Raw genomic sequence first — 27,793 nt, 5'->3', positions numbered from 1 at the left:
AATGTGTAATAAGGCCGTTTTAAACAGTTATTAAATGCAATAATTTTTTTCTCCTGTGCAAAATAGATTTTGATATTCTTTTTTGTTAACAGTACATCGACAGTCTGTTTTGACCATGTTAAATGACTAACTTCCACAGTAACCAAATAGCAAAAACAAAAACAAGCCAGGTTTCATACTGGAATTTTAACTCATCCAGCATGACCATCTGCTGGTATCACGAACAGTTTGCCTTTGTGTTGAAAGATTATTGTCTTCTTACATCACCAAACATGAAATAAGTACAGATGGCACCATAGGCAGATTATGCATTGGACCACTTCATACAGATCACCAATCCCAATGGTGGGTTTCAGGGTTAAACAGAGAGATGAAGGAACTCTCTCAGCAATGAACTGGAGACATACTTTATATGCTCATTTTCTGAATTTCAGCATTTTAACAACTTTAGTTGCAATTAACATCAAATAAAATGTGATCATAGAGGGCCCACATTGATAGTGATTCTTCCAGCTTGGGTTTCAATGACATACAAAGTGAAACAAAGCATCATTTTCAAGGAGTGATGATTAACCTGTTAATGGGTAGCAATACAGGTAATTACACATTCCACACAGACATTGCAGATCAGACACAGGAAACCAGGGAGATCCAGGCATTTGGGACAGTCTCCCAATCACAGAATTGGATCAGCCAAATCCAAGATATGATCAAAAATAGCTACTTTTTATTTAATGACTACATTGAGCACCTGGAATCATAAACATCTGAGCAGTCTTGGATCAGGAAAATGTAAATCAGCAAATGCTCCTGCCTACTGTTCAATGGGCCTTGGTGATAAGTGGCTGAGGATCAACCATGATCTCTTCCATACTGAGTAGACCTAACTCAATTAACAGCCTTTTGGGTGAGCGAAGGTACACCAAGTGAAATTAAAAGATACTCAGCACACCCAAAGCACTGGGAGAGATTGAATGTGAGTGGGGGAATGGTGGTGCTGGAATTTGTCAGAGAAGACAAGTCTGTCACACGCTCTCCCCCCCCCCCCAAAAAAAAGGATACAATAGCACAGATTGAGCAGAATGATGTTAGACTTTAAAGGGTTAGATGATAGGGAATTACAATTAAAAAAAGGCTTGCATTCCATGGAATTCAGAAGTTTCTAAAAACAGGTGTCTTTTCCTTGGGGTGGGAGATCAAGGTTAGGGGCCATATTTTTAAAAAGGGGAGAAGGGGAGGGGGGGGGGAAGGGATAAAATAATACATTTGGGGCAATTTTTTGTTTTTTTTTAAACAAACAGTGGCTCGTGTGTGGAATGAACTTCCTGAGGAAGTGATGGATGTGGGTACAGTTACAACATTTAAAAAGGCACTTATACAAGTACATGAAAAAGAAATGTGTGGAGGGATATGGGCCAAGTGTTGGCAGGTAGGACTAGTTTAGTTTGGGATTATGACCACCATGGATTGGTTAGACCAAAGGGTTTATTTCTGACTAGGAAAATTTGACAACATTTGACAGGCTAGACAAAAGTAAATGCTTTGTACTAACAAAGCCACGACAAGGAGACATAACCTGAAAAAAGTCAAAACCAGATCATTCATTCATAGAAGAGAAAAAGTTATGAAACACTTCTACAGATAATAAAAAAATGAAACTCTTTCACATAAAAGTAGGAGAGGTGAGTGGAAATATCAATTTTTAAATTAGAGATCATGAATATTTGCTATCAAGAGTCTGAAGGATTATGGAGTCATGGTGTAGATCAGCTATGATCTCATTGAACTGTAGACTGGGCTCCTCCTCTTCCTGACTTGCTGGTCAGTAGTATCATTGAGAAAAGGCTGGTATTTATAAGTGGTGCCAATCACAACTTTAGGGCATCCCAATAATTCACTCCAATAATGTAATCACTAATGAAATCATATTTCTTGATGTCAATATTGGGGCTTTTAAGCATAAATAAAAAGTGGATTAAAAAGGTATAAACTTCACTTGGCAGTGACACTATAGTTGTAGGCACCACATATAAGACAAGACAAGAGTATTTAGAGCATCCCGGTAGTGAAATCAGCCAACAAAAAAAAAAGGATGAAATCAGGTCATGCACAGAATTCACTGACAAAGACACTGACAAAGTAATATCCTTGCTGTACAGATTACAGCAGCTCAGACAAGTTTCCAAGGGAATACTGACATCATTTCAGAATTGAAAATGAACAAAAGCTGTGACCACAATGCTGATTCTCAACCACACAGCATGAGGGAGAAATTAATGTACAGCCACCTTCAGGATGAGATCTTGGAGTTACTCAGAGGAAAGTAGGCAATGGTAATCAATCCAGTACAAGGGAAGGGGATATCAAAAATCACAACCAATGTGGGTCAGGGAGGAGAGGGGGTCGCTTTGCAAGACGTCCCACTTACCAATCCCAAATCACACAAGGGAAAAGAATAGCAGGAAGCACAAAACGTAGCACAATCATGGGACCAATATCCACTCACTGATGTCAGAGACAGACAGCCTTGACTCTGGGTACATACTGAAACATTACAAAAGGACACAGGCCCGTAAAACTCAATTCCATCAGATGCATATGGTGCGACAGAACCATTGGCCCATCGTTAAATGAGTCTGTAAGAAGACGAAGATGAAGAAGCTTGGTCATCCACACACTTAGTCCACCTATGACCCAGGGGCTGAATAATACTGACCCTGCCCCTGTCTGTTTTTAGGGTCAATGTGGGCGTGAGCTAGACTCTGATGTATGTCGAATTCGGGGCACAGTGTGTCCATTCACACAGCTATTGCGTTTGGTCAGACCACCAGTTAGGATGTCTTGAATATGCTGCACAATCAAGTTTATGGCAACTGCAAGAGACAGAGGAGCAGAAGATCAAACTCCACTGATCCATTTCTAATAAACTGCAGCAGTGTAGCTCCCAGCTTTCCAGAAAGCTTTCCTCCCCCCCAACCACCTCTTATTGTTTTGAGAAGATTTGTAGCTCAGGTTGAGGTTCTGGATGTGAGTTTGCTCGCTGAGCTGGAAGGTTAGTTTTCAGACATTGTCACCATTCTAGGTCACATCATCAGTGAGCATCCGGTGAAACGCTGGAGTTATGTCCTACTTCATCAGAGACTCACTGATGTTACCTAGAATGGTGACGAAACGTCAGAAAACTAACCTTCCAGCTCAGCAAGAAAACTCACATCCAGAACCTCTTATTGTCTTTAATCTCCTATTTCCTACACACTTGCTTCATGCGTCATCCCATTCACATCAAGCCCCTCCACCCTCATGTAGAAAGTTCTACACTAATCCTTCACATTGGCACAGCCCTCCAGCTTTGAATGAAATTATGATCCTTCTACTTACCCAAATTTTCCACTCCTCTGGGAATGATGACATCTGCATATTTCTTGGTCTGTGAATGAGAGCACAAATAGTGACAGCTCTTTCTCATATGGTGAATTTTGCATTTACTGCTAAAAGGGAAAAAATGAATAAAAAGTAAGGAACTGTTACTGAAACTGTACAAAGCACTAGAGAAACCATACCTGGAGTGCTGCGTACAGTTCTGGTCCCCTTACTTCAGGAGAGATGTAGGTGCATTGGAAGCTTTAAAAGGAGGTTCACTGGATTGAGGGATATGTCTTATGAAGACAGACTGAGCAGTTTAAGCAGATGACGGACAGGAGATCTAACTGAGGTATACAAGATGCTGAAGGGGATTGATAAAAGTAGATGGAGAGCAGATGTTTCCTCATGTGAGGGAATCTAGAAAGACAGGCTACAGTTTTTAAGAGTATGACGTTTAAATTTGAAATAGGTGAGCTGAAATTACTTCTTTCAAAGTGCCTGAATTTGTGGAATTCACTACCCGAGTGTGGTGAATGCCAAGACATTGAGTAAATTCAAGGAGGAGACAGACAGATTTTTAATCAGTAGTGTTATAGGGACCAGACAGCAAAGTGGAATTGAGATCAGCCATGATCGTATCAAATGGTACAGCAAGCTCAAAGAGCTGAATTGTCTCCTTTTGCTCCTAGACTTTATGTTCTTATATTCAGCTCTGGCTGCTTTTCATTCACTATCCTTGAGCCATTTCTGCAATAATTCATTGTAGGTTTCCTGCTCCCTACCAGGCACCTTTCCAGCCTCACTTAGAGAAATTTTAAACTAAATTCAAAGCAACATCTGTTGAATTTAAAGAATTCAAATCACTGATCTCAGCTCGATTTCAATTTTTGTTTTGAAAAGCTTGTGGGAAGAGGGGAATGCTACCTGGCTAGCATTTCTTGCCCATTCCTAGTTGCCCTCTTGAACTGCTGCAGGTACATCCACATGCCATTAGGGAGGGAATTTCAGGATTTTGACCCAGAAAATGTGAAGGAACAGGATATATTTCCAAGTCAGGATAGTGAGCGGCACACAGGAGAACTTGAAGGTGGTGGTGTAGCCATGGATCTGCTGTCCTTGTCCTTCTACATAGAACTGATTGTGGGTTTGGAAGATGCAATCAGAGGATCTTTCTTCAAAGCATTTGATAGATGGTACACACTGCTGCATCTAAGTGTCAGTGATGGAGCGTGTAGTTGCTTGTGAATGCGGTGTCAATCAAGCAGCTGCTTTTTCCTGGATGGTGTTAAGCTTCTTGAGTGTTGATGAAGCTGCACTCATTCAGGCAAGTGGGGACTATTCCATCACACTCCTGACTTGTGCCTCGTAGACGGTGGTCAGGCTTTGGGGTCAGGAGGCGGGTTATTCACCGCAGTATTCTTAGCCTCTGACCTAATCTCATTGCCATGGTGTTTATGTGACGAGTCCAGTTCAGCTTCTGGCCAACGGTAACCCAAGGATGTTGATAGTGGATGATTCAGTGCTGTTAATAGCACTGAGTGTCAAAGAACAGTGATTAGATTGTCTCTTATTGCTGATGATCATTGTGTAGCACGAATGTTACTTGCCACTTGTCAGCCCAAGTCTGGATATTGTCCAGATCTTGTATTTAAATCACAGAATTTGAGTACTTGAGGAATCATGAATGGTGCTGAACATTGGCATACATCCCCACTTCTGACCTTATGATTAAGGGAATGTCATTGGTGAAGCAGATAAAGGTGGTTGGCCTGAGAACACCATCCTAAGGAACTCCCACAGAGAAGTCCTGAAGCCGAGATGGTTGATTTCCAACAAGCTTGACAATCTTCCTGTGTGTCAAGTATGACTCCAACTGAAGAGTTTGTCCCGATACCCACGGATTCCAGTTTTGCTAGGGCTTGATGCCACACTCGGTTGAATGCACCCTCGAAGTCACGGGCTGTCATTCTCACCTCACCGCTGGAATTTAGCTCTTTTGTCCATGTTTGAACCAAGGCTGTAATGAGGTCAGGAGCTGAGTGGCCCTGGCGGAACCCAAACTGTGCATTGTGAAACAGGTGCTTTTTGATAGCACCTTCTATCACTTTACTGATGATTGAGAGCTGACTAATGGGGCCACTAATTGGCTCGATGTAATTTGTCCTGCTTTTTGTGTATAGGACATAGTTGGGCAATTTTTCATACTGTCAGGAAGATGCCAGAATTGTAACTGTATTGGAACAGAATGACCAGGGGAGCCCTTGATCGTCATGGTTGAATTTAGGATATACCAGGCCATGAGATTACAGACTATGTTGAAGTACAGTTCTGTGCTTGTTGATGGCCCACAGCACCTCCTGGATGTGCAGTCTTGAGTTGCAAGATCTATTTGAAGTCTGTCCTATTTATAGTGCCACACAACATGACAGAGGGTATTCTCAATGTAAAAGTGAGACTTTATCTCCACAAGGAGTGTCTGGTGGTCACTCTTATCGATACATCTACAGCTGGCTAATTGGTAAGAATGAGACTCACCTATAACCTCTCCTACCCTAGCACCAACCCACACTCCAACCAATTACTTCTGAATAATTGCTCACCGGAAGACAGAACTCCTCGAAGGCTGGTTTTACAAAGGTGGTGTACTGTGTCAGAATTTGCTCCAGGTCCCTCCCTCTCTCATTGATGTCTCTTAACACTGGAGATAGGAAACAAAATAGTTAAAATTGAAAAAAAACCACATTAGCATTGCATCAACACAGACTGGGAAACAGGTCAGTGTGTAGAACATCCCCAAAGCTAGGCCCATCTTATAGCCTAGAGTTCCTCAGCTTGGGAGGTACAGGGCCAGAGCATGGAACCAGGTGATGAAACAAAACCAGAAACTGCTGGAGAAACTCAGCCAGCCCAGCAGCATCTGCGGAGAGAAAGCAGGGTCAACATTTCAAGTACAGTGACCCTTTCATCAGAATTCTAGACCTGATGTGTTGACCTTGCTATCTCTCCGCAGATGCTGCCAGACCTGTTGAGTTTCTCCAACAGATTCTGGTTTCCAGCATCTGCAGTTCTTACTTTTACAGCCAGTGAAAATGTTCTTGAGGGACCAAAGCAGACATTGGAGAAGCAAAGGGAGTGCAGAAAGAGAACAAAATCAATCCCATTCACTAACTGCCCAATATTGTATCCAACTCCTAGATATGTCTCAAACCAAGGCTAACCAGCCCTCAGGAAACCCTCTCACCTCTTCGGGATAGCCGGGTATCTGCATCTGTGTCCACAAAAAGTTTCATTTGGAACAAATCCCTAATCTCTTGGGAATAAAAAACCAGGATTCCCTCGAAGAGGACCACATCCGCTGGATATACCTTCACCATCTCAGACTTTCTGTGTACAAAACACCTCAGTTAGTCTCACCCCAAATCCACATGAGCAAAGAACACTTAATTCTTCTAAAATAATCCCCCATTCAATCAGACCAATCTCTTTCCAAGTTGGATAGAATCATTAATTTAATCACTAGCCCTCTTTAGTTTGACACTTTTTGTGAATAGCATGTGGGCATCACCTGCTGAGCCAGCATTCATTACCCATCCCAAGTAGCCCTGGAAGAGGTATGAGCTATTTTCTTGAACCACTGCAGTCCACGTGCTATAGAGACACCCACAGAGTTAAGGATTGTTTCAGGATTGAGAACCAGTAAGTGAAAGAACAGTGCTAAACTGTCAGTCAGGATGATACGGGGTTAGATGGGAACTTGCAGATAGTATTCTCAATAATCTGTGGCCCTCATCTTTTCAGATGGCAGTGTTCAGGTGTTTGGAAGGTGATGTTGAAGGGGTGGCCGTAGTACAAACACTGTGACACATATGCCTCCCAATTAGTCTAAATTAGCAGCCAACAACTTATTTCTCTCTCCTAAATACACATTGGTTATTTGCTTCTGAAAGTTTTTCAGGCAATGCCCATTTGTAGAACACTAAGGAGACAATTTACTTGAGGAAGAAATTCCAGCATGAGAGGATCACTGCTGCCTTTACTCAATGTCAACAGACGCAACCACCAGTCCACTAGAGGGCTGGGTTCAATTACAGGGCCCTGGACAATTAAAAACACCACCCACCACAAAGCAGCTGTTATTGCTAGCACAGGGTGATTGACCAACAGAAATACAAAGCCTTGCTTCCCTCCTTCACCCAAATATTGTGCAATCTCTGAAATGGTGATCATTACCAGCAGGACAGTAGATTCCAAGTCCATTCCCCAAAGCCTGACTCTCAAATAACCAGTTTTGTTTCCAAATCCTACAACCTTGATTTTTCATTAGCTATTGTATTGCAGTTGGTGATTTGTTGGATAATTCTATGCATTCTGATACACACCGAGAGTGTTTAATAAAATCATAGACAGGAATTGAGACTGTCTTGCCATTGATGATATCTTTCAAGGTGTGAAGAATCAATTCATTGTCAAAAGCATCTGCATACAAGAGAAAAAAAAAGGAAAAATCAGCAACAAACTGAACCTGGGAGTCACTACAAAGGATCCCTCTGCTACGGATCCCTCTACTACAACCACACAAGCCCTTAGCAGGAGGCCCTCACAGTGCCACACAGCTCACTCATCCGAGTTTCAAAGTTACAAAGCAGAATTTCAGGGTCTTTCATTCCGAGAATCACAAATTATCAAATTCCCAAAGCCATGCTGCCTCTCCCTGTAATCTCTAACACAGACCCCACAACCCCTTTTCTCTCCACTCACCCATTCATAAACATACACCCACTGATCCATCTTCATCATCTCTCTCCTATTGCCCTTCCCATGTGTAACACAAGTAGGTACCTGGATGGTCGAAGTTATACTGCCCTTTACTGGCCTTGGCTTTTTGTTCTGCAGTCAGCACCTTATAGAAACTGTCCTGGCTCAGGATCACCACCTGTCTCTGCTGCTGGTCCACCTTATTCTGTCCCAGCAGCTCAACGATTTTCTGACAGACAGAGGACTGTAGTTTAAAAAAAAACAAAAGATTAAACAATATGTTCAACAATTCAAAATTCAACCATATGTCTGAGTTTAAGACAGCATGTTTGGCAAAGCACAACAGCTCAACTTCCACAGCAAGGTCATGCATTGGAAATTTGTTAAAATGGAGAAGGTGCAGAAAAGATTTCCAAGGATGTTAGAGGGTTTGAGCTAAATAGGCTGTAGCTTTTTTCCCCTGGAGGGTCAGAGAATGAGAGTGACTGAACAGAGGTGTATAAAATCTTGAAAGGCAATGGATAGAGTGAATAACCAAGGCCTTTTTCCTATAGTAGTAGGGACAGTGGTGGTGGTAGTGTCCAAAACACCAGTTTAAGGTAAAAGGGGAAAGAAAGATCTAAAAAAAAAAGTTCTTGAGAGGTCACTTATTCATGCAGAGGGTTGGGCAAGCATGGAATGAACTGCTAGAGGAAGTAGAACATAGAACATCGAACATAGAAAAGTACAGCACAGTACAGGCCCTTCAGCCCAGCGATGTTGTCCCATGGAATAATCCTAATCCAAAAATAAAATAACCTAACCTACATTCCCCTCAATTCACTGCTGTCCATGTGCATGTCCAGCAGTCACTTAAATGTCACTAGTGACTCCGCTTCCACGACTACCATTGGTAAACTATTCCATGCGCTCACAACTCTCTGGGTGAAGAACCTCCCTCTGACGTCTCCTCTATAGCTTCCTAACACCTTAAAGCTATGACCCCTCGTGGCAGTCAGGTCTGCCCTGGGGAAAAGTCTCTGGCTATTGACTCTATCCATGCCTCTCATTACCTTGTACACCTCGATCAGGTCACCTCTCTTCCTCCTCCTCTCCAGTGAGAAAGTAGTGGAGGCTTGTACAATTACAACATTTAAAAGGCCTCTGGAAGGGTTATATGAATAGGAATGATTTAACAGGGATATGGGAAAATGCACACAAATGGGACTAGGTCAGATTGGGATGTTTGGTCGGCATGGATGAGTTGGAATAAAACATCTGTTCCGTAACCTATGACTCTATACAACTGCAAGTTATTTGTCATGTTTTCATGTACACAATTATCCAATCACAAAGCAATGGAAAATGGTGTTTTGACCGAATTCTTCCTGGCCTCTAACTGGAAATGACATTTGATGAGAGAATTAGGTCTGCACACTGCAAAATGCAATGGACTGTTGTAAAATGAGGGATAGGAAAAGGCATTGAGAGCTTTGAAAACAAAATCCTCAAACTAAGTCCAAAAGAGCAACAGCAATGGCTTTTGTAGAGAATTTCTTTTCTCTCATTGTTTCAGGGGATTTCAGCATCATGGCAAACATTTGAGGCCAATGTCTAGTTGCCTTTGAGTGGAACGGCTGGTCAGGACATTTCAGAAGGCAGGGAGGAATCAAACACATTGCCATGGGTCTGGAATCATACATGAGCCAAACCAGCTAAGGACAGCAGATTTCCTTCCCGAAAAGAAATCAGTGAACCAGATAGCTTTATAGTCACCAGACAGACTGGATTTCAATTCCAGAATTATTAACTGAATTTTAATGCCACTGGCTGCCTTGACAGGATTTGAGCCAGGCCTCCTGGATTACTGCTACTGCCATCTCCCGGAATGCTCAGGGCATAGGGATTGTAAAAGAATAGAACGATTTAGGAATCCAAATCCAGCAGTCACTAAAAGCTACTGTTAGAATAAAACATTACATTTATTTGCACAGTAAGAGGAGAGGGGGACTTTTCACTAACTTTTCTGCCAGTTAGGATGGAGTGCAAGTAAAACACTGGCAGTTCCGAATGTTTTCCAGGCCGCTTTGAATAAAGAATTCAGGTCTTACAAAGAACATATAAAAGATAAGAATGTGCCTGCAGAAAAGGCCAAAGACTGCACACATTTGAATCAAAGATGAAATGACAGCACAAAGAGATAAATTTGTATGACCCAATTGGCAATACAGAGACAGGGACACAGTTGAAAGTCAATCAATGCTGGAACCTTAATGAAGGGTTTTAACAGAATATTACGTCAGAAGTCAAGGAAAAGGTGGAAAGGCAGCTGTGAGAATTAACAGTGGCATCAGTTCAGCATGGAGGGGTGACCTTAACTTGAAATTATCACTCTGAACAGTTGTTTGTAGAGAAACGCAGCAGCAAGGTACATACCATTTGCTGGAGTAGTTTACAGATTCCCTAACAGTGTTCAGTGTATTACAAGAACAGACTTCAAAAAGAAAAAAAGGGACATGCAAGACATGCCACAATAATCAATGACTTTAAGCAATACAGGGAAGGCGATACTGTAATGGTTAGTGTCACCGGACTAGTAATCCAGAAACCTAGTAACTTTGGGGACAGAAGGAGTTGGAATCCCAAAATGGCAGATGGTCGCTTTGGATTTAAACAAAAAAAAAATCAGGAATTAAAATTTCAAGTGACCAAAAAAATCATGTGGTAACAACCTTCTAGGTGACAGTATCAAATTACAAATTAAATATACAAATCTACAAAAATTAGTGATTGGTCAGACATTGGGCAGACCTTAAAACCAGCAAAGGATAATTAAAAGGAGGTAAAAAGCAGAATGAGCAAAAGCAGCAGTATAAAAACACTGAGTGGTACTACACATGTCTGAATAGGAAGAGTGACTGAAATTGGGGTGGTACTTCAGTCAGATCAACTTAGAATTCATTATGGAAAACAAAGATGTAGCAGACACTTTGAACAAGTCTTGTATGTCCATCTTCACAGTAGAAATCTTAGAAAACTTGTTAAACATAAATCGAACATCAAGAGGTGAGGGGGGAAATGAACTTAAAGTAATCACCATCAGGAATAAAATGGCAGTGAAACTACTGGACCCAAAAGTTGAAGTCCTCAAAATCGGATGGTCTGCTTCCTAGGATCTTTGATGCCACTTTGCAAAGGAAGTCTGGGAAAGTTGTCATTTCTGTCAAGCTTCGACCCAAGCAACTCTGTGACACAGGACTGTGCGCTCTATGGTGTGTTCCCCAGGATGCACACCGAGGTGAACATCACCTGTGCCTGAAGAATCATCAACTCAGTGAAAGATACTCTTTGATCTGCCCAAAACTGGTTGGCCTTCCAGAAGAAGGAATTGGCTGGCAAATTCCAAGGTCCAGGGCTACATGCTCAGGGATGCACTAAAGCTTGGGGCAGTCGCCAAAGTGCAGGGAGAAAGACCACTGTCTGAGGTCTTCCTGCCAAAGTTAAATGAGGGGGTTCTATTCAGTTATTGGGCCCTCCTGGGTGCTTCAGTCGCAAATAAATATAGACAAGAGATGTCTTTGGTTTGTTTCGATAGAGTCAAACTCCAATGTTTGTTTTATTGATATGTTACTATACAGAGCTAAACTGCATTGGTGACTAAGACTTTTAAGAATAAATATATTTTTGAAATCAACAACAAAAAAAAAACAAGATTCACTGTTTTCTCAGATTTTAAAACATCTTGAAAGAAGGGATATGGCAAAAGAGGATATGACAAAAAAAATCTTTGTTCAAGAAAGGAGGCAGAAAGCTGTAAACTATAAACCAGATGGCTTAACATCTATCATTGAGAAGGTTCTGGAATCTAATTCTGATGAAGAGATGTGAAGAGTCATGACCTGAAACATTAACTCTGCTTTCTCTCCACAGATGCTACCACATGTATTTTTCTCCAGCAATTTCTGTTTTTGTGCTACAATTTAACTGGCTTTTAAGACAATTTTAAAATTCAACAGCCAAAATAAAAAGAGACTGTGCCATTTGGTAAGCAGTCAAGCTCAAATTTAGAGCCCAGCTGTTAGTGTGAAGTTTGTCTTGAAGTCATCCAAGTCTTTCTCCCCAATATAGTAATAATACCAGTAAAGCAACACAGCCAGAGCCAGAAACAAAGATAACATTTCAAGTCAGCCTTTCTCAAAGTTCTGAAGTGAGAGACAGGCAAGGGATCAGTAGAGTCATGCAGCACAGAAACAGGCCCTTTGGACTGACCTGTCCACACTGACCAAGTTTCCCCAAACAAAACTAGATCTACTTGCCCAGCCTTCACCCATATCCCTCTAAACCTCTCCTACTCGTACTTGTTCAAATGACTTTTAAATGCTGTAACTGTACCGGCATCTACCACTTCCTCTGGCAGTTTATTCCCATATGCACACCACCCTTTGTGAAAAGGTTGACCCTTAGCTCCATTTTAAATCAATTCTCCTCTCGCCTTAAAATTATCTTCCAATTTCAAACTCATCACTCACTCTTGGAAGAAGGCCTTTGCTTTTCACCTCGTCCGTGCTAACGGCAGCAGATAATGGGGCAAAGTACCTCATGACTGAGAGCTCAACAGCATCTTCCTGCTGCCCATGTCCAGTCTATCCTCAACCTGGCGCGTTCCTAGGCAGACACTCCCTGAGACTACTCATAACACCAAAAACCTAGGTTAATGATGAAAAAGAAACGCTATTTGCATTTATTTTGTTACTCAGCGTTTCTTCAGAAGGGCCCAGTAACTGAGGCCCGATGTAACCCATAACCCAACTCTGCCTGTCGGCCTTTTCACTTCCATTCCAGAAATAAGGGCCAGTATCGCGCCTGCGCATGCCTCACACACCGCCCTGGTGTCGGTAGCGCGCCTGCGCATTCCTTATTCCTCCCCAGCCCCCAAACTGGCGTCGGTCCCGCGCCTGCGTCACACCCTCCCAGCCGGCGTCGGTACCGCGCCTGCGCATTCCCTCACCATCCCCCCCCGCGGGCGTCGGTACCGCGCCTGCGTCGCACCCTCCCTGCCGGCATCGGCATTGCGCCTGCGTAGCATCCTCGCCCCGGAGGCCGGTACCGCGCCTGCACATTACTGCTCCGGCTCGCCATGCGGATGTTTTCGAAAGTCTGGATTGACGAAACCACTCGAGACACAGTCCCACTCGAATCCCAGGCCACAGTCGCCATTATCAGCACGAAGACCTACCTTCCCGCTAGCGGTCCCGCCGCTGACCGCAATAAGAAAAGGCCGATGCTGCACCTTTCGCTCAAGCACCGCATCGGCCGCCATCACCGCCGACATGACTGTGGAGCCGGCGCATGCGCGCGTTTATGTAGGCCTCAACCGAACTTTTGTTGGTGTCTCATCAAGATAGGTTGCCTCGGTAGTCAGCTCGCACAAATCAGAGATTTCAGAAATTCCTGTATCACCCAAAATCAGGGAGATTCCTGTATCATCCTAAATCAGGGAGATGCCCGTATCATCCTGAATCAGAGAGACTCCCGTATCACCCAAAATCAGAGAGACTCCCATCTCATCCAAAATCAGGGAGACATAAATTTTATGACAACAAAATCAGAGAGACTCCCATATCATCTAAAATCAGTGAGACTCCCATATTATCCAAAATCAAAGAAATTCCTGCATCATTGCTATCAGAGATATTCTCATATCACCAATATCACAGATACCTAGTATCCTGTAAATCAGAGATTCATATATCATCCAAATCATAAATCACCATATCATTAGAGTCATAGTGTGGAAACAGACCCTTCGGTCCAACTCGTTCATGCTGACTAAATATCCTAAATTAACCTAATCCCATTTGCCAGCATTTGGCCCTTATCCCGCTAAACACTTTGTATTCATATACCCATCCAGAAACCTTTAAAATGTTGTAATAGTACCAGCCTCCACTACTTTCTCTGACAGCTTATTTCATACACACACTACCCTTTGTGCGAAAAAGTTGCCCCTTAGATCCTTTTTAAATCTGGCCCCACTCACCTCTAATTTTGGATTCTGTTAACCTGGGAACAAGACCTTCACCGTATTCATGCTCCTCAATTTTATAAACCTCTATAAGGTCATCACACAGCCTCTGATGCTCCATGGAAAAAATCCCCAGCCTGTTCCATCTCCCTGTATCTCAAATCCTCCAATCCTGGCAACATCCTCATAAATCTTTTCTGCACCCTTTCAAGTTTAACAACATCTTTCCTATAGCTTAGAGACTAGAATTTCACAGTGGCGTGACTAATGTCTCGAACAGCCGCAACATGACATCCCAACTCCTATACTCAACACACTGACCCATAAAGGCAAGTGTAGGAAATGCCTTCACTATAATATCTATCTGTGACTCCACTTTCAACAGAACGAAGACCCTGCACTCCAAGGTCTACTTGTTCAGCAACTCACCCCAGGACTCTACCATTAAGTGGTATACATTCTGTCTGATTTGCCCTGCCAAATGTAACACCTCATATAATCTAAATTAAACTTCATCTGCCACTATTATTTATAAAATATGGCAGCGGAGGAGTAGGCTGTTGTTTAGGCTCCTGTGCCTGGGCTTGGCCTCCTGATCCACATTTTTCTTTCTTTTTCTCTTCTACCCCTTTGTTTTCTTAAACTTACCTGATAGAGGGAGCTGTTCGGCAGGAAGTGGCTTTGATTGACTCTGGAGCAGTGGCAGCATTTTCAGAGGCAGCATGGCTGCAGAGGCAGTCTGTCAGCCTGGTGTAGCCCGGAGAGGGACACTCTGTGCAGTGTTCTATGGACCGGTGCAGCCGAGATCGGGACACTCTCTGCAGCGTGGTGTAGACCAGTGTAGCCCAGAGCGGGTCTCTCTCTGCAGCAAAGTGTGGACCGGTTTAGCCTGGGGCTGGACACTCTCTGCAGCGTGGTGTGGGTTGGTGTAGCCCAGAGTTGGACACTCTGTCAGCACCATGGTGTGGGCTGGTGTAGCCCGGAGCGGGACTCTGGTAGCAGTATGCTGCAGCAGTGGAGAGGAAAAATTTAGACTCTCTTTAAATTTAATCTTTTTTTATTTTATTCTGTGAATGGTGTTTATGTACGAGTGCCAATACACACTTTTAACTGTATTTTATATCAAATGCACATGACAATGAAGGATATTCATTCATTAATTCATTCCTCAGCCCATTGGCCCATCTAATCAAGGTCCCACTGTACTCTAAGATAACCTTCTCCACTATCCACTACACTAGCTATTTTGGTAACATCTACAAACTTACTAACCATTCTTCCTACATTCACATCAAAATCATTGATATGAATGCCAAAAAGAAGTGGACACACCACTGAACCTTGTGGCACACCACTGGTCACGGGCCTCTAGTCCAGAAAACAACCCTCCACCATCACCCTCTGTCTCCAAGCTTCTAGCCAGGTTGTATCCAAATGGCTAGCTCTCCCTGGAAACCATGTGATCTAACCTTGCTAACCAGTCTACCATGCAGAACCTTGTCGAACGCCTTGCAGAAGTCCATATAGACATGTCTACGACTCTACCTTTATCAATTTTCTTTATCACTTCTTCAAAAAACTCAATCAATTTAGTGAGACACGATTTCTTACGCACAAAGCCATGTTGACTATCCCTAATCAGTCCATGCTTTTCCAAATACATGTAAATCCCGCCCCTCACAATCCGCTCCAACAACGCACCCACCACTGATGTCAGGATCAGCAGTCTATATGTTCCCTGGTTTTTCCTTATCACCTTTCCTAAATAATGGCACGACATTAGCCACCCTCCAGTTTTCTGGCACTTCACCGGTGTCTTTTGATGAAGGAAATGTCTCAGCAAGGGAACAGCAATCACTTCCTTCACTTCCCACAAAGTTCTGGAATACACCTGAGCAGGTCCCAGGGATTTATCCACCTTCATGTGTTTTAAGATGTCCAGCACCTCCTCTATAATATGAATACCTTTCAAGATATCATTATTTATTTCTCCAAGTTGTATAGCTTCAATATCCTTCTCCAAAGTAAATAGTGATGTGAAATTTTGTATCTCACCAATTTCCTATAGTTCCATACATAGATAGCCTTGTAAATCTTTAAAGGGCCTATTCTCTCTCTAGTCACACTTTGGATCATTCTTAATCCGTTTGCCTTCCTGATTTTCCTCTTGACTATACTCCTACTGCCATTATACTCCTCAAGGGATTCACTCAATTCCAGCTGTCTATACCTGCCAAATGTCTCCTTTTTCTTGAAGTATCAGAGAGATTCCCATATCATTCAAAATCAGCGAAATTCTCATATCACCAATATCACAGAGATTACCATGCCATCCCAAATCACAGAGAGTCCAGAGACAGTATGTTCCTGTTAGGGTGAAGGGCAAAGCTGATCGGTGTAGGGAATGTTGGCTGACTAGAGAAATTGAGGTTTTGATCAAGAAAAAGAAGGAAACATATGTCAGGAAACATAGACAGCAGAGATTGAGTGAATCCAGAAGCGTATAAAGGCAATAGAAGTATAGTTATGAGGGAAATCAGGAGAGCAAAAAGGGGACATGAGGTAGCTTTGGCAAGTAGGATTAAGGAGAATCCAAGGGGATCCTACAAATACATTAGGGACAAAAGAGTAACTAGGGAGAGAATAGGGCCCCTTGAAGATCAGCAAGGCTGCCTTTGTGTGGAACCGCAGGAGATGGGGAAGATACTAAATGAATATTTTGCATCAGTGTTGACTGTGGAGAAGGAGATGGAAGATAGAGAACTTGGGGAAATAAACAGTGACATCTTGAAGAAGTCCATATTACAGAAGAGGAGATGCTGGATGGCTTAAAATGTGTAAAGGTGGATAAATCCCTGGGACCTGATCAGGTGTACCCTAGAACTCTCTTGAAAGCTAGGGAATTGATTGTGGGCTTCCTTGCTCAGATATTTGTATCATTGATAGTCACAGGTGAAGTGCCAGAAGACTGAAGGTTGGCTAATGTGATGCCACTATTTAAGAATGGTGGTAAGAGAAAGCCAGGGAACTATAGACCAGTGAGCCTGACAACAGTGGTAGGAAAGTTGTTAGATGGAACCCCGAGGAACAGGATTAGCATGTATTTGGAAAGGTAAGAACTGCTTAGGGATGGTCAACATGGCTTTGTGTGTGGGAGATTTGTCTCACTAACTTGATTGAGTATTTTGAAGAAGCAACAAAGAGGGTTGATGAAGTCAGAGCATTGAATATGATCTATATGGACTTCAGTAAGGTATTTGACAAGATTCCTTATGGCAGACTGGTTAGCAAAGTTAGATCACATTGGAAGACAGAAAGAACTAGGCGTTTGGATACAGAACTGGCTCAAAGGTGGGAAACAGAGGGTGGTGGAGGATTGCATTTCAGATTGGAGGCCTGTGACCAGCGGTATGCCATAAGGATTGGTGCTGGGTCCATTGCTTTGTTATTTATATAAATGATTTGAATGTGAATATAGGAGATATGGTTAGCAGATGACACCAAAATTGGTGGTGTAGTGGACAGCAAAGAAAGTTTCCTCAGATTTCTATGGGCAGAGGAATGGCAAATGGAGTTTAATTTAGATAAATGTGAGGTGCTGCATTTCGGGAAGGCACATCAGGGTGGGACTTATACACTTAATGGTAAGGTCCTGTGCTGTTGCTGAACAAAGAGACCTTGGAGTGCAGGTTCATAGTTTCTTGAAAGTGGAGTCACAGGTAGATAGGATAGTGAAGAATGCATTTGGTATGCTTGCCTATTTTGGTCAGTGCATTGTGTATAGGATTGGGAGATCATGTTGCAGCTGTATAGTACATTGGTTAATACAGTGTGGAGCTGGAGGAAGACAGCAGGTCAGGCAACATCAGAGGAGCAGGAAAGTCGACATTTTGGGTTTACGACACTTTTGGAAGACTTTCTTCTCAATTCTGGTCTCCCTGCTATTGGAAAGATGTTATGAAAGTTGAAAGGGTTCAGAAAAGATTCACAAGGATGTTGCCAGGGTTGGAGGGTTTGAGCTACAGGGAGAGGCTGAATAGGCTGGAGCTATTTTCCCAGGAGCATTGGGGGCTGATGGGTGACCTTATAGAGGTTTATAAAATCATGTGGGGCATGGATAGGCTGAATAGCCCAGGTCTCTTCCCCAGGGTGGGGGAGTCCACAACTGGAGGCCATAGGTTTAAGGTGAGAGGGGAAACATTTAAAAGGGACTTAAGGGGCGACGTTTTGTGTGGTGCATGTATGAAATGAGCTGCCAGAGAATGTGTTGGAGGTTGATACAATTACAACATATAAAAGGCATCTGGACGGATATATGAATAGGAAGGGTTTAGAGGGATCTGGGCCAAATGCTTACAAATGGATATCAATTTATTTAGGCATGCTGTACAGCTCTATGACTTTATGACCAATATCACAAAGATTCCTATATCACCAAAATCAGAGAGATTCACAAAATATCCACAATCAGAGAAATTCCCATTTTCTGTTTTGATACCAATACCAAACATATTATGATATTTCAAATAATGCATCTCTCCCTTCATGGCTATTTAGATTAGCTCCTAGGGGTTCTTTGAAATTTACGTCACATGTAGTCAGAGTGGCTAAAAAGGTGCTTAGCATGCTTGCCTTTATTGCCCAGACCTTTGAGTATAGGAGCTGGGATATCATGATGAGGTTGTATAGGATGTTCGTGAGGGCTCTTCTGGTGTACTGTGTACAATTCTGGTCGCTCTGTTATAGGAAAGATATTGTTGGCTGGAGAGGGTTCAGGAAAGGTTTACCAGGATGTTACCAGGAATGGAGGGTTTGAATTATAAGGAAAGACTGGATAGGCTGGGACATTTTTCACTGGAGCATAGGAGGTTGAAGGGTGATCTGATAGAGGGTCATAGATAGGGTGAATGGTAGGTGTCTTTCCCTAGGGTGGGGGATTTCAGTACTAGGGGATTTTTTAAGATTAGAGGAAAAGGTTTAAAAATGATATGAGGGGCAACATTTTTTACACAGAGAGTGGTTTGTATGTGGAATGAACTTCCAGAGGAAGTGATGGATGCAGTTACAATATTTAATAGATATTTAGATAAGTACATGAACAGGCAAAGTTTGTAAGGAAGAGTCCTCAGTTCTGAGGAAGGCTCACCGGGTCCGAAACGTTAATTCTGATTTTTTCTTGACAGATGCGACCAGACCTGCTGAGCTTTTCCAGCAACTTCTGTTTTTGTTCCTGATTTACAGCATCTGCAGTTCTTTCAGTTTTTATAAGGTTTGTAGGGATGTGGGCCAAGGAGCGGGTAAGTGGGACTAGTTTACTTTGGGATTTTGGTCAGCATGGGCTAGTTGGACTGAAGGGTCTGTTTCCATGCTGTATGACACTATATTGCCAAATCAGAGAGATTCTCATATCACCAATATTAGTGATTCCTGTATCATCAAAATCAAAGATTTTCATATTATCCAACATCAGGGAGATTCCTATATCATATAATATTAGAGATATAAATATCCAAATCAAAGATTCCTACATCAGCAAAATCATCTAAATCAGAGAAATTCCTATACTATCAAAATCTAAGAAATAGCCATAACACCAACATCAGAAACATATCCATATCACCAAAAGGATCCAAATCAGAGATTCCCAAATCACCAAAATCACAGAAACACACAGATATCACCAAGAGCGTAAAATGTGTATCAAGACCTGGGTATCCTAATTGGTTAGTGAATGGTAAGCATACAAGTGCAGCAAGTCGAGTTGAAGAGGTGTTGGCCCCCGATAGAAAGTGGATTCAAGCACAAAAGCAGGGATAGCTTCCCGCAATTATAACAGGGCCTTGGTAAGGCTGCAGAGAGAGTAGGAACTGTGGATACTGGAGAATCCGAGATAACAAAGTGTGGAGCTGGATGAACACAGCAGGCCAAGCAGCATCAGAGGAGCAGGAAAGCTGATGTTTCGGGCCTAGACCTTTCTTCGGATTTTCCTGTCAGCTTTTGTGCTCCTGAGATGCTGCTTGGCCTGCTGTGTTCATCCAGCTCCACAGTTTGTTATCTTGGTAAGGCCGCACCTGGAGTATTGTGTGCAGCTTTGGTTTCCTTATCTGAGGGAGAATGTTCCTGCTGTACAGGAAGGTTTACCGGACTGTTTCCTGGGAATGGCAGGAACAGGCCATTGGATCATGAACCATGATCATAATGAATGGCAAGCAGGTTTGAAGGGCCAAACAAATGGTTCCACCTCCTACTCTCTGTGAATCTACATGATACTCTATAGTCTTTAATCTATACCACAATCTATGGTAACATATAGCATAGAGCCTATATGATGGTATGTATGATTAGCTTTAGTTTGCGATGTATATGGTAGACACAATTATCATGGATGCGGTAATGTGGAGTATAGAGCCGAAATAGGACTCTATAGGATAACCTATAGCGTGCAGCCTATAGCGTGCAGGTGACGTGCTCACGCGCGCGTGCGCAGTGCTCGCTCCCGCTGCCATGGCCCCGGCCCCGCTCCGGACTCTAAGCCGTGTTGAGTGCCCTGTGACCCGGGCCCGGCTCCTACAGATACAGCTCCCGCACGGAGAGCTCCTGACCCCGGTCTTTATGCCGGTCGGAACCCAGGGAACCCTCAAGGGCATCGCCGTCCCGCAGCTCGAGGCCCTCGGCTGCCGGATCCTCCTCGGAAACACGTACCACCTGGGGACCCGCCCGGTGAGGGCCGGGGGCTTGGGGTCGGGGCTTGGGCTTGGGGTCGGGGCTTGGGCTTGGGGTCGGGGTCGGGGTCATGGTGCTGGGGCCTGGGCCTGGGCATGAGGCTGAGGCTGAGGCCGGGGCTGGGGTCCGGTGCCTGGGTACGAGGCTGCGAGGATCACGTTGGAGGGAGAGGTGGGAAGACTACAGTTCATTAGTTGGGATTTTGCTCTTCTGTGTCGTATTCATACATTGTATGGTACCTTCAGCCATTTAGTCCTAAAGTTATGTTTCTGTCTAGGGGCCAGAACTTATTTCAAAGGCCAATGGACTGCATGGTTTTATGAACTGGAAGAGAGCACTCCTAACAGTGAGTATGCAACAGAAACATTTAACAGGAGGAAAAGTTTGTCCTTTTGCGACCCCAAACTAAGATACTTTCCTCAATCAGCAATCTTTTATTTTTGGAGCATACAAATTGTCTGAAATGTCCATCCAATTCCCCTGCTATCTGACAACCACCTATAATAGAGAAGGACAACTATGACAGAGAAGGTTTTGCAACCAGCAAAGAGATCTGTGAGCTAGTTGAATAAGTTACAATTGAGAGTGAGGAGATATGAATAGTTTTAGCAGCGTAATTACATAAACACCCTGACCCACATGTTTCCCAGACTGCTGTGAGAGGCCAGGCTGGCCATTGCAGGAGGAAAACCTTAGACTTCAGACTAGTCAGAACAGTGGCAAATGAAGTTCAGCCCTGAAAAGTGTGAAGTGATGTGATTTTGAGAGGATTTAGATTTATTCATTTGTCACATGTACTAAGTACAAACCTGATAGGACCCTAGCATTGCATGCCCTTGAATATGGTTGCTCAGTTCACTTTCCTTCTGGGTATTTTGTACCTGTACTGTTTCATATCCTTTCTTTTTGTAGGACAGTGGTGGGTTTCAGATGGTGTCTTTGGTGGAATTGGCTGAAGTGACAGAAGAAGGGGTACGATTCTGTTCTCCTTATGATGGGAAGCAAATTCTCCTGTCACCTGAAAAATCAATTGAAATACAGAATGCTCTTGGTAAACATTGTCTAATCATTGGCCTAATACAACAGTCAGGTACAGCAATGAGAAGGCTGAGGAGTTGTGGGCTGGCTGGGGTTGCAGAAGTGGTTGGAATACGCTGGGGGAGAAGGGGAAGGGCTCATATAAGGTGTGTGACAGAATATAACTAACTAGCAAGCTCAAGCTGAGCAGAAGTAGCATGACAAAAGAAACTGGAAGGAGTTTTGGTTGAATGAACAGAGATGAGGGGGAGCAGGATATTGGGCCAGTTAGGATCGACTGCCAGAAATCAAAGAAGTGGGGTGGGGGGGCGGTGGGGGCTGGGGAGTGTGGGTGGGGTCAGAGCACATGGGGAGGGGTTTGTGGGCAGAGTCGGAGCAAGCAGAGAGGGTGATGTAGGTGGGGGCCGGGGGCGTGTGAGGTTGCGGGTGGGGGTTGGGGCACGCATGGAGGCAGGTTGTGGGTGGGGGCTGGGGGCACATGGGATGGTGGGCAAGGGTTGGGGCACGAGGGGAGGCAGGTTGTGGCCGGGGGTCAGGGCGTGCGGGGAGACGCTTTGTGGGCAGGGGTTGGGGAGGTGGGGTGTTTGCGGGGTGTGTTTGCTGCTGTATTGTTACATTTCTGTCATTGCTGCATTAGGTTCAGACATCATGATGCAGTTGGATGATGTAGTGAGCAGCACAGTGTCTGGGCCGAGAGTCGAAGAGGCCATGTACAGGTCGGTGAGAATAACACATTCACAGTGATTGCCTCTCCAAGTGTCATTTGCTCAGGTTCAGCTAACTCCTTTCATGTCCATTAGTACCAATAGTCACTGTGTCCCTCCCCTGTTGTGCTCTCTCCCAAAAGTCTGTAGGATACAAGAGCGGAATTAGGTCCTTCAGTCCATTTGGTGTGGTCTGCTACTTAATTTTTGTTAATGTATTTCTGAACCCTTGCTTTCTCCCCATTGTTTTGATCCCCTTATTAATCAAGAATCTATCTCTGTCTGTCTTAAATACACTCAATACCTTGGCCTTCACAGCCCTATGTGACAGTGAGTTGCACAGATAACCACCTCATCTCAGTTCTAAAGGATCATCCTCTGTGTGTGGCCTCGGGTCCTAACTTCTCCTAGTGGAAACTTCTCTATATCCACTCTATTCAGGCATCTCTGTATTCTGTCAGTTTCAACAAGATCTTACCCCACCCCATCATCCATCTGGGATCGATCTTATGAACCTCCTCTGGACCCCTCCAATCTCAACAAATCCTTTCTTAGATACAGGGCCTAAAACTGCTCACAACGTTCCAAAAGAAGTCTGGCCAGACGCTAATACAGTAGTATGTCCCTGGCTTTGGATTCAAGCCCTCTTGAAATTAATGCAAACAATGTATTTGCCTTCTGAACTGCCAGCTGAACTTGCAAGTTAACATTAAGAGAATCCTGAACTAGGATTCATTAAAACTTTTGTGCTTAGATTTCTGAGGCCTTTCCATGTTTAGAAAATAGTTTACACCTCTATTCTTCCTACCAAAGTGGCATAACCTCATACTTTCTGACATTGTATTCCTTTTGCCACTTCTTTGCCCACACTCCAAGCCTGTCCATGTCCTTCTGCAATGTCCTCACCTCATAAACATGCATCTGCCCCTCCATCCATCTATCTTTGTGTCATCTGCGAATTTAGGAGCAATATCCTTAGTTTCTTCTTCTGGATTGTTAATGGATAATGTATATGTCTTGTCATTGCTGCTCTACTGTATTCTTTATCATCAACTCTGGCCAGCTCCTCTCTGTCTTTGTAGTTACCTTTACTCAATGGTAATACCACTGCATCTGATTTAACCTTCTCCCCCTCAGACTGCAAGGTGAATCCTATCATATTATGGTCACTGCCCCCGAAGGTTACTTCAATTTCAGCTCCCTAACTAAGTCTTCCACATGACGTGTGAGCAAATCCAACATTGCTTGTTCCTTTACAGGCTCCATCACAAGCTGCTCCAAAAAAATGTAAATATTTCCAGGAATTCCTTTTCTTAGGATCTCCTGCCAACCTGACTTTCCCAGTCCCCTAGCACATTGAAGTTCCCCATGATTATTGTCCTGGTGCCTTTCTTACGTGCCTTTTCTATCTCCTGATTTATTTTCTTCCCCATGTCCTGACGACTGGGATTACTCGCATCAGGGAGTAATCCCAGTGGTTCTCCAGTCTGACCCGTGGCCTTCTGATCCTATGTTGCTTCTAACTATTAATTTAGTTTCCATTCTTTCTGACGAGTCAAACCTTCTTCCTCTGCCCGTGTGCCTGTCCTTTTGATATGAGAGTATCCTTGGATATTTCTTTTCCATCCCTGGTCCCTTTGTAGTCATGTCTCTGTGATGCCCGTGACGCCATAGTCACCAACTAGAAGCTCATTTCCTTTGTTTCATGTACTTGCAATTAATGCATTTAAATACAACACCCTTAGTCTAACATTGCCTGTCCCCCTTGTCATAGTTGTCCCCTTTATCTGCTGTACTTAGTTAGATTCCCATACTGTCTGTTCTATTACTCTCCCCAGTGTCTCTCCCTCCCGTTCCCACCCATCTGTCTCTTTCCACTCCCCTTCACTCCCGTCTTTTCCACTTTGTCTCTCTCCCTGACTGTGTGCCTATCTGTTTGATTCATCCAATACAAATCACAGTAACTGTGTCTGTCTCTCTTAGGTCTGTTCGCTGGTTGGATCGCTGCATTGCAGCAAACAAGAACCCTCAGCAACAGAATCTGTTTGCTATTATTCAGGGCGGCTTGGATGCTGAACTGCGTAAGAAATGTCTGACAGGTTAGACATAGGTCTCAACTTTTCTGATCTTTGATTTTAAGCAGGAAATCATCTTTTGTCTTGTGTGAAACCACATAATTTTGCTTTTTATTTTGGATTATGGATTAAAATGGGAACAGTATTGTTGTGAACTAAGTAAACTGTGGAAGCAGATGCTCTATGTTTTAAAAACTAGCGACTGGAACTCACTGAGTTATATTTACATTATTGCTTGGCTGAAAACGTGGGGAAGTTGCCTCAGATGCCATGGCACCAGGAATGTGTGCAGAGTGACATGGTTAATGATTGGTTCGTGCATTTGGAACTGTGTGGATGCCAGAAGTCATCAGCCTGATGACGACCCGATTGGCTCTGGGAAGGCAAACAATTTATGTGGTTACATTACAGGGGAAGAAACTTTGGACTACAGCAATGATGAGTTTCTTCTCTCTGTCTCTCCCTCTCTGCAGTGAAGTACCCAAAAACAGGAAGACAGCCAGTTATTCTATCCCATCGGTTGCTGTAAGCTATTGCCCATTACTAATAACTTTGCAGTTAGTGCAAAACACCCTTTTTGTTCTGCATGTAATTGAAAGAATGTGGAATGAAAGATCTTGGGAAGCAAGGGGATCATCTCATTGGATCCTGTCAACTGGTGCTATTAAACTGATTCTTCAGTATTCTTTTCCTTCAATTTAAAGACCATATCTTCTTAATTTTCTGTTTTTGCTTGTGGACTAAATTGTGAAAAGAACTGTTTTGAATGCCAAGGATTGTGAAAGGATTGCTGCAGGTTATAAAAGCAGGTTACCTGAGGCTACTGTAAAAGCTGTTTATACTGCTGGATAAACGCAGCAGGCCAAACAGCATCATTGGAGCAGGAAAGCTGACGGGTTTTTAGCTGACCTTGTTATTTCAGACTCTCCAGCATCTGCAATTCCTACTATCTCTGTTTATACTGCTGTTGGTTAAACAGTAGGGAAAGACTAGTTACAGATGAGATGGAGCCAAGCAGTTGTGTATGTTTGGACATTCAGCGAGTAACAAGTAGCTGATTGGTCTGTGGAATGGTGCTCACCTGATGGGAGTGGGGTACATGTCTGTGATGTGCGCCCCTCCCCCTCTGTCTGTGTTGCTCTGTTTGTGCTGTGCCCACCCTCTGTCTGTATTGCTGTGTTTGCATTGCACATGACTTCTATCTGTCTTCATGTGAAGTGCAGGGGAGGAGTTATCGTTGTGTACAAATGAATCTCCTAGTGCCATGTACCCACCTTATCACTGTGTGCATGGACGAGTAGATTGCAGTGTGATGCCTGAAGTAATAACTGCACAATGTGTATTTATGGTCTCCTCTTCTCTTACTCCCTCAGATATGCTACTGATCTCGTGGTGTGTGTGGCTTTGGGTTGTGACGTGTTTGATTATGTGTTTTCAATGTGATTGGCTCGCAGTAGTTGAACAAGTTGGAGTGAGAGTATTCAGTCAGAAATTGGATCTTCAGAGTGGGAGGAGCTGTTGAGTATCTCAAACCTGTAGATAGTCGGATTATTTCCACTCTTACGTTACAATAAGCTGTGACTTTCTATTAATATGCGAGGGACCGTTTAAACATGTGAACCAGCACCCTGTGCCTCCTGCAAATTAGAATGTATGTGAAAAAGGAAGATCAAGAAGCAACATTCTCATGAGTAAAAGGATCATCTTAGCAAAGGCTGCGGATCAGGACCACAGATATAAATTGTGAATAGATGGGGTCCTGGATGCTGTGGCTTTGCTGTCTGTCAGCCTGTTACTAGCCACTGCATTTTTCAACGCATTTATTTTCTTTATGATTTCAGAGATGATTAAGCGTGATGTCTCTGGTTTTGCCATTGGTGGACTTAGTGGTGGGGAAGAGAAGGATCATTTCTGGAGAATGGTGACACTCAGTACAGAATATCTCCCACAAGAGAAGCCACGTTACCTGATGGGAGTGGGGTATGTGTTTGTCTTTGCTGTGCACCCCATACCTCTGTCTCTGCTGTGTTTGCATTGCACAGAACCTCTATCTATCTTTGTGTGGTGAGGGAGGAGCTATCGTTGTGTACAAATGAATCTCCCAGTGCCATGTACCCACCTTATCACTGTGTACATAGACCAGTAGATGGCAGTCTGGTGCCTGAAGTAATAACTGCACAATGTGTATTTACAGTCTCCTCTTCTGTTATCCCCCCAGATATGCAACTGATCTCGTGGTGTGTGTGGCTTTGGGTTGTGACATGTTTGACTGTGTGTTTCCCACACGGACAGCGGTAAGAGTTTCAGATTTTCAGGATGACAAAATGTAACTAGTGGAGTGCCACAGGAATCAGCTCTGGGGCCACAATTATTTTCAATGTATGTTGATGATTTGGACAAGGAATGTGAATGTACTGTTACCAGGTTTGTGGATGATACGAAAATAGGAGTGGAGAGAGATTAAGTGGGTGGGCAAAAACTTGGCAGATGGAATACAATGTGAAAAATGTGAGCCTTTGTGGACAGATTGTGGAAAAATTTGGAAATAACAAGGTTATTGTGGTGCATGATTTTAACTTCCCCTGTATTAACTTGGATTTCCTTAGTGCCAGGGGCTTGAATGAGGGGGATTTATTAGGTGTTTCTGGGAGAGTCCCTTGAAATAATATGTAAATAGTCCAAACAGGGAAGGGGCCATAGGTAGACCTGCATTGGGGAATGAACCCAGCCAGGTGATTGGAGTTTCAGTGGGGGAGCATTTTGCAAAGTTACTTATAGATAAGAGTGGCCCTTGGATGAAAGTATCAAAGCTAAGTACCACAACATTAAGGAACTGGCCTTTAAAAGATTCCCATGTGCCAGATGTGGATTTAATCTCCAACAGCTGTCCCCAGCGTACATTCTCCAGCTTCTGCCTAGTGTTCAAGACCAGTATGTTCCTGTGAAAATGAAGGATAAGGATGGCAAGATTCAGGAACCTTGGATGACAAGAGAAACTGAGAGGTTAGCCAGAAACAAAAAGGAGGCACATATAAGATTTCAGAAACTGATGGCAGACAGAGCCCTGGAAAAATACAAGCAGGAAATAACTCGAATAAGGAATTAGGAGGGCTGAAAGGGGCCACGAAATG

At 43.5% G+C, this 27,793-nt stretch overlaps 2 protein-coding genes across 6 annotated transcripts in view; one reads left to right on the top strand and one right to left on the bottom strand.

The window, feature by feature from the left end:
- Positions 1-705: 705 nt before the first annotated feature.
- LOC125447493 (uridine-cytidine kinase 2-A-like) lies at positions 706-13,442 on the bottom strand. Of its 2 annotated transcripts, none has more exons than XM_048521921.2 (7): positions 13,334-13,442; positions 8,203-8,362; positions 7,743-7,839; positions 6,605-6,747; positions 5,964-6,061; positions 3,379-3,427; positions 706-2,873 (listed from the first exon to the last, which is right to left on the bottom strand). In XM_048521921.2, the coding sequence occupies exons 1-7, from the start codon at positions 13,427-13,429 to the stop codon at positions 2,740-2,742; spliced, it is 777 nt and encodes a 258-aa protein (XP_048377878.1). In that variant the 5' UTR covers positions 13,430-13,442; the 3' UTR covers positions 706-2,739. The 2 variants fall into 2 exon arrangements, with proteins under 2 accessions (XP_048377878.1, XP_048377879.1); XM_048521922.2 differs by lacking the exon at positions 13,334-13,442 and adding an exon at positions 12,627-12,935.
- Positions 13,443-20,606: 7,164 nt separating this feature from the next.
- Positions 20,607-27,793, top strand: part of qtrt1 (queuine tRNA-ribosyltransferase 1) — a 30,406-nt gene continuing 23,219 nt past the window's right edge. For all 4 annotated transcript variants that reach the window (XR_009442980.1, XM_048522174.2, XM_048522173.2 and 1 more), the window contains exons 1-7: positions 20,607-20,842; positions 21,123-21,191; positions 21,758-21,896; positions 22,521-22,599; positions 24,571-24,686; positions 26,504-26,642; positions 26,881-26,956. Coding sequence is in view for 3 of the 4 variants with exons in the window: in XM_048522174.2 (XP_048378131.1) it covers positions 20,627-20,842; positions 21,123-21,191; positions 21,758-21,896; positions 22,521-22,599; positions 24,571-24,686; positions 26,504-26,642; positions 26,881-26,956 (834 nt within the window). In the remaining variant the exon portion in view is untranslated. The remainder of the gene's footprint in view (positions 20,843-21,122; positions 21,192-21,757; positions 21,897-22,520; positions 22,600-24,570; positions 24,687-26,503; positions 26,643-26,880; positions 26,957-27,793) is intronic.

This window comes from Stegostoma tigrinum, chromosome 35 (assembly GCF_030684315.1).
Source record: "Stegostoma tigrinum isolate sSteTig4 chromosome 35, sSteTig4.hap1, whole genome shotgun sequence".
Taxonomy (NCBI): Eukaryota; Metazoa; Chordata; class Chondrichthyes; order Orectolobiformes; family Stegostomatidae; genus Stegostoma; species Stegostoma tigrinum.
Note: the sequence above shows the minus strand (reverse complement) of the source record. Positions and strands in the feature narration are given on the sequence as shown.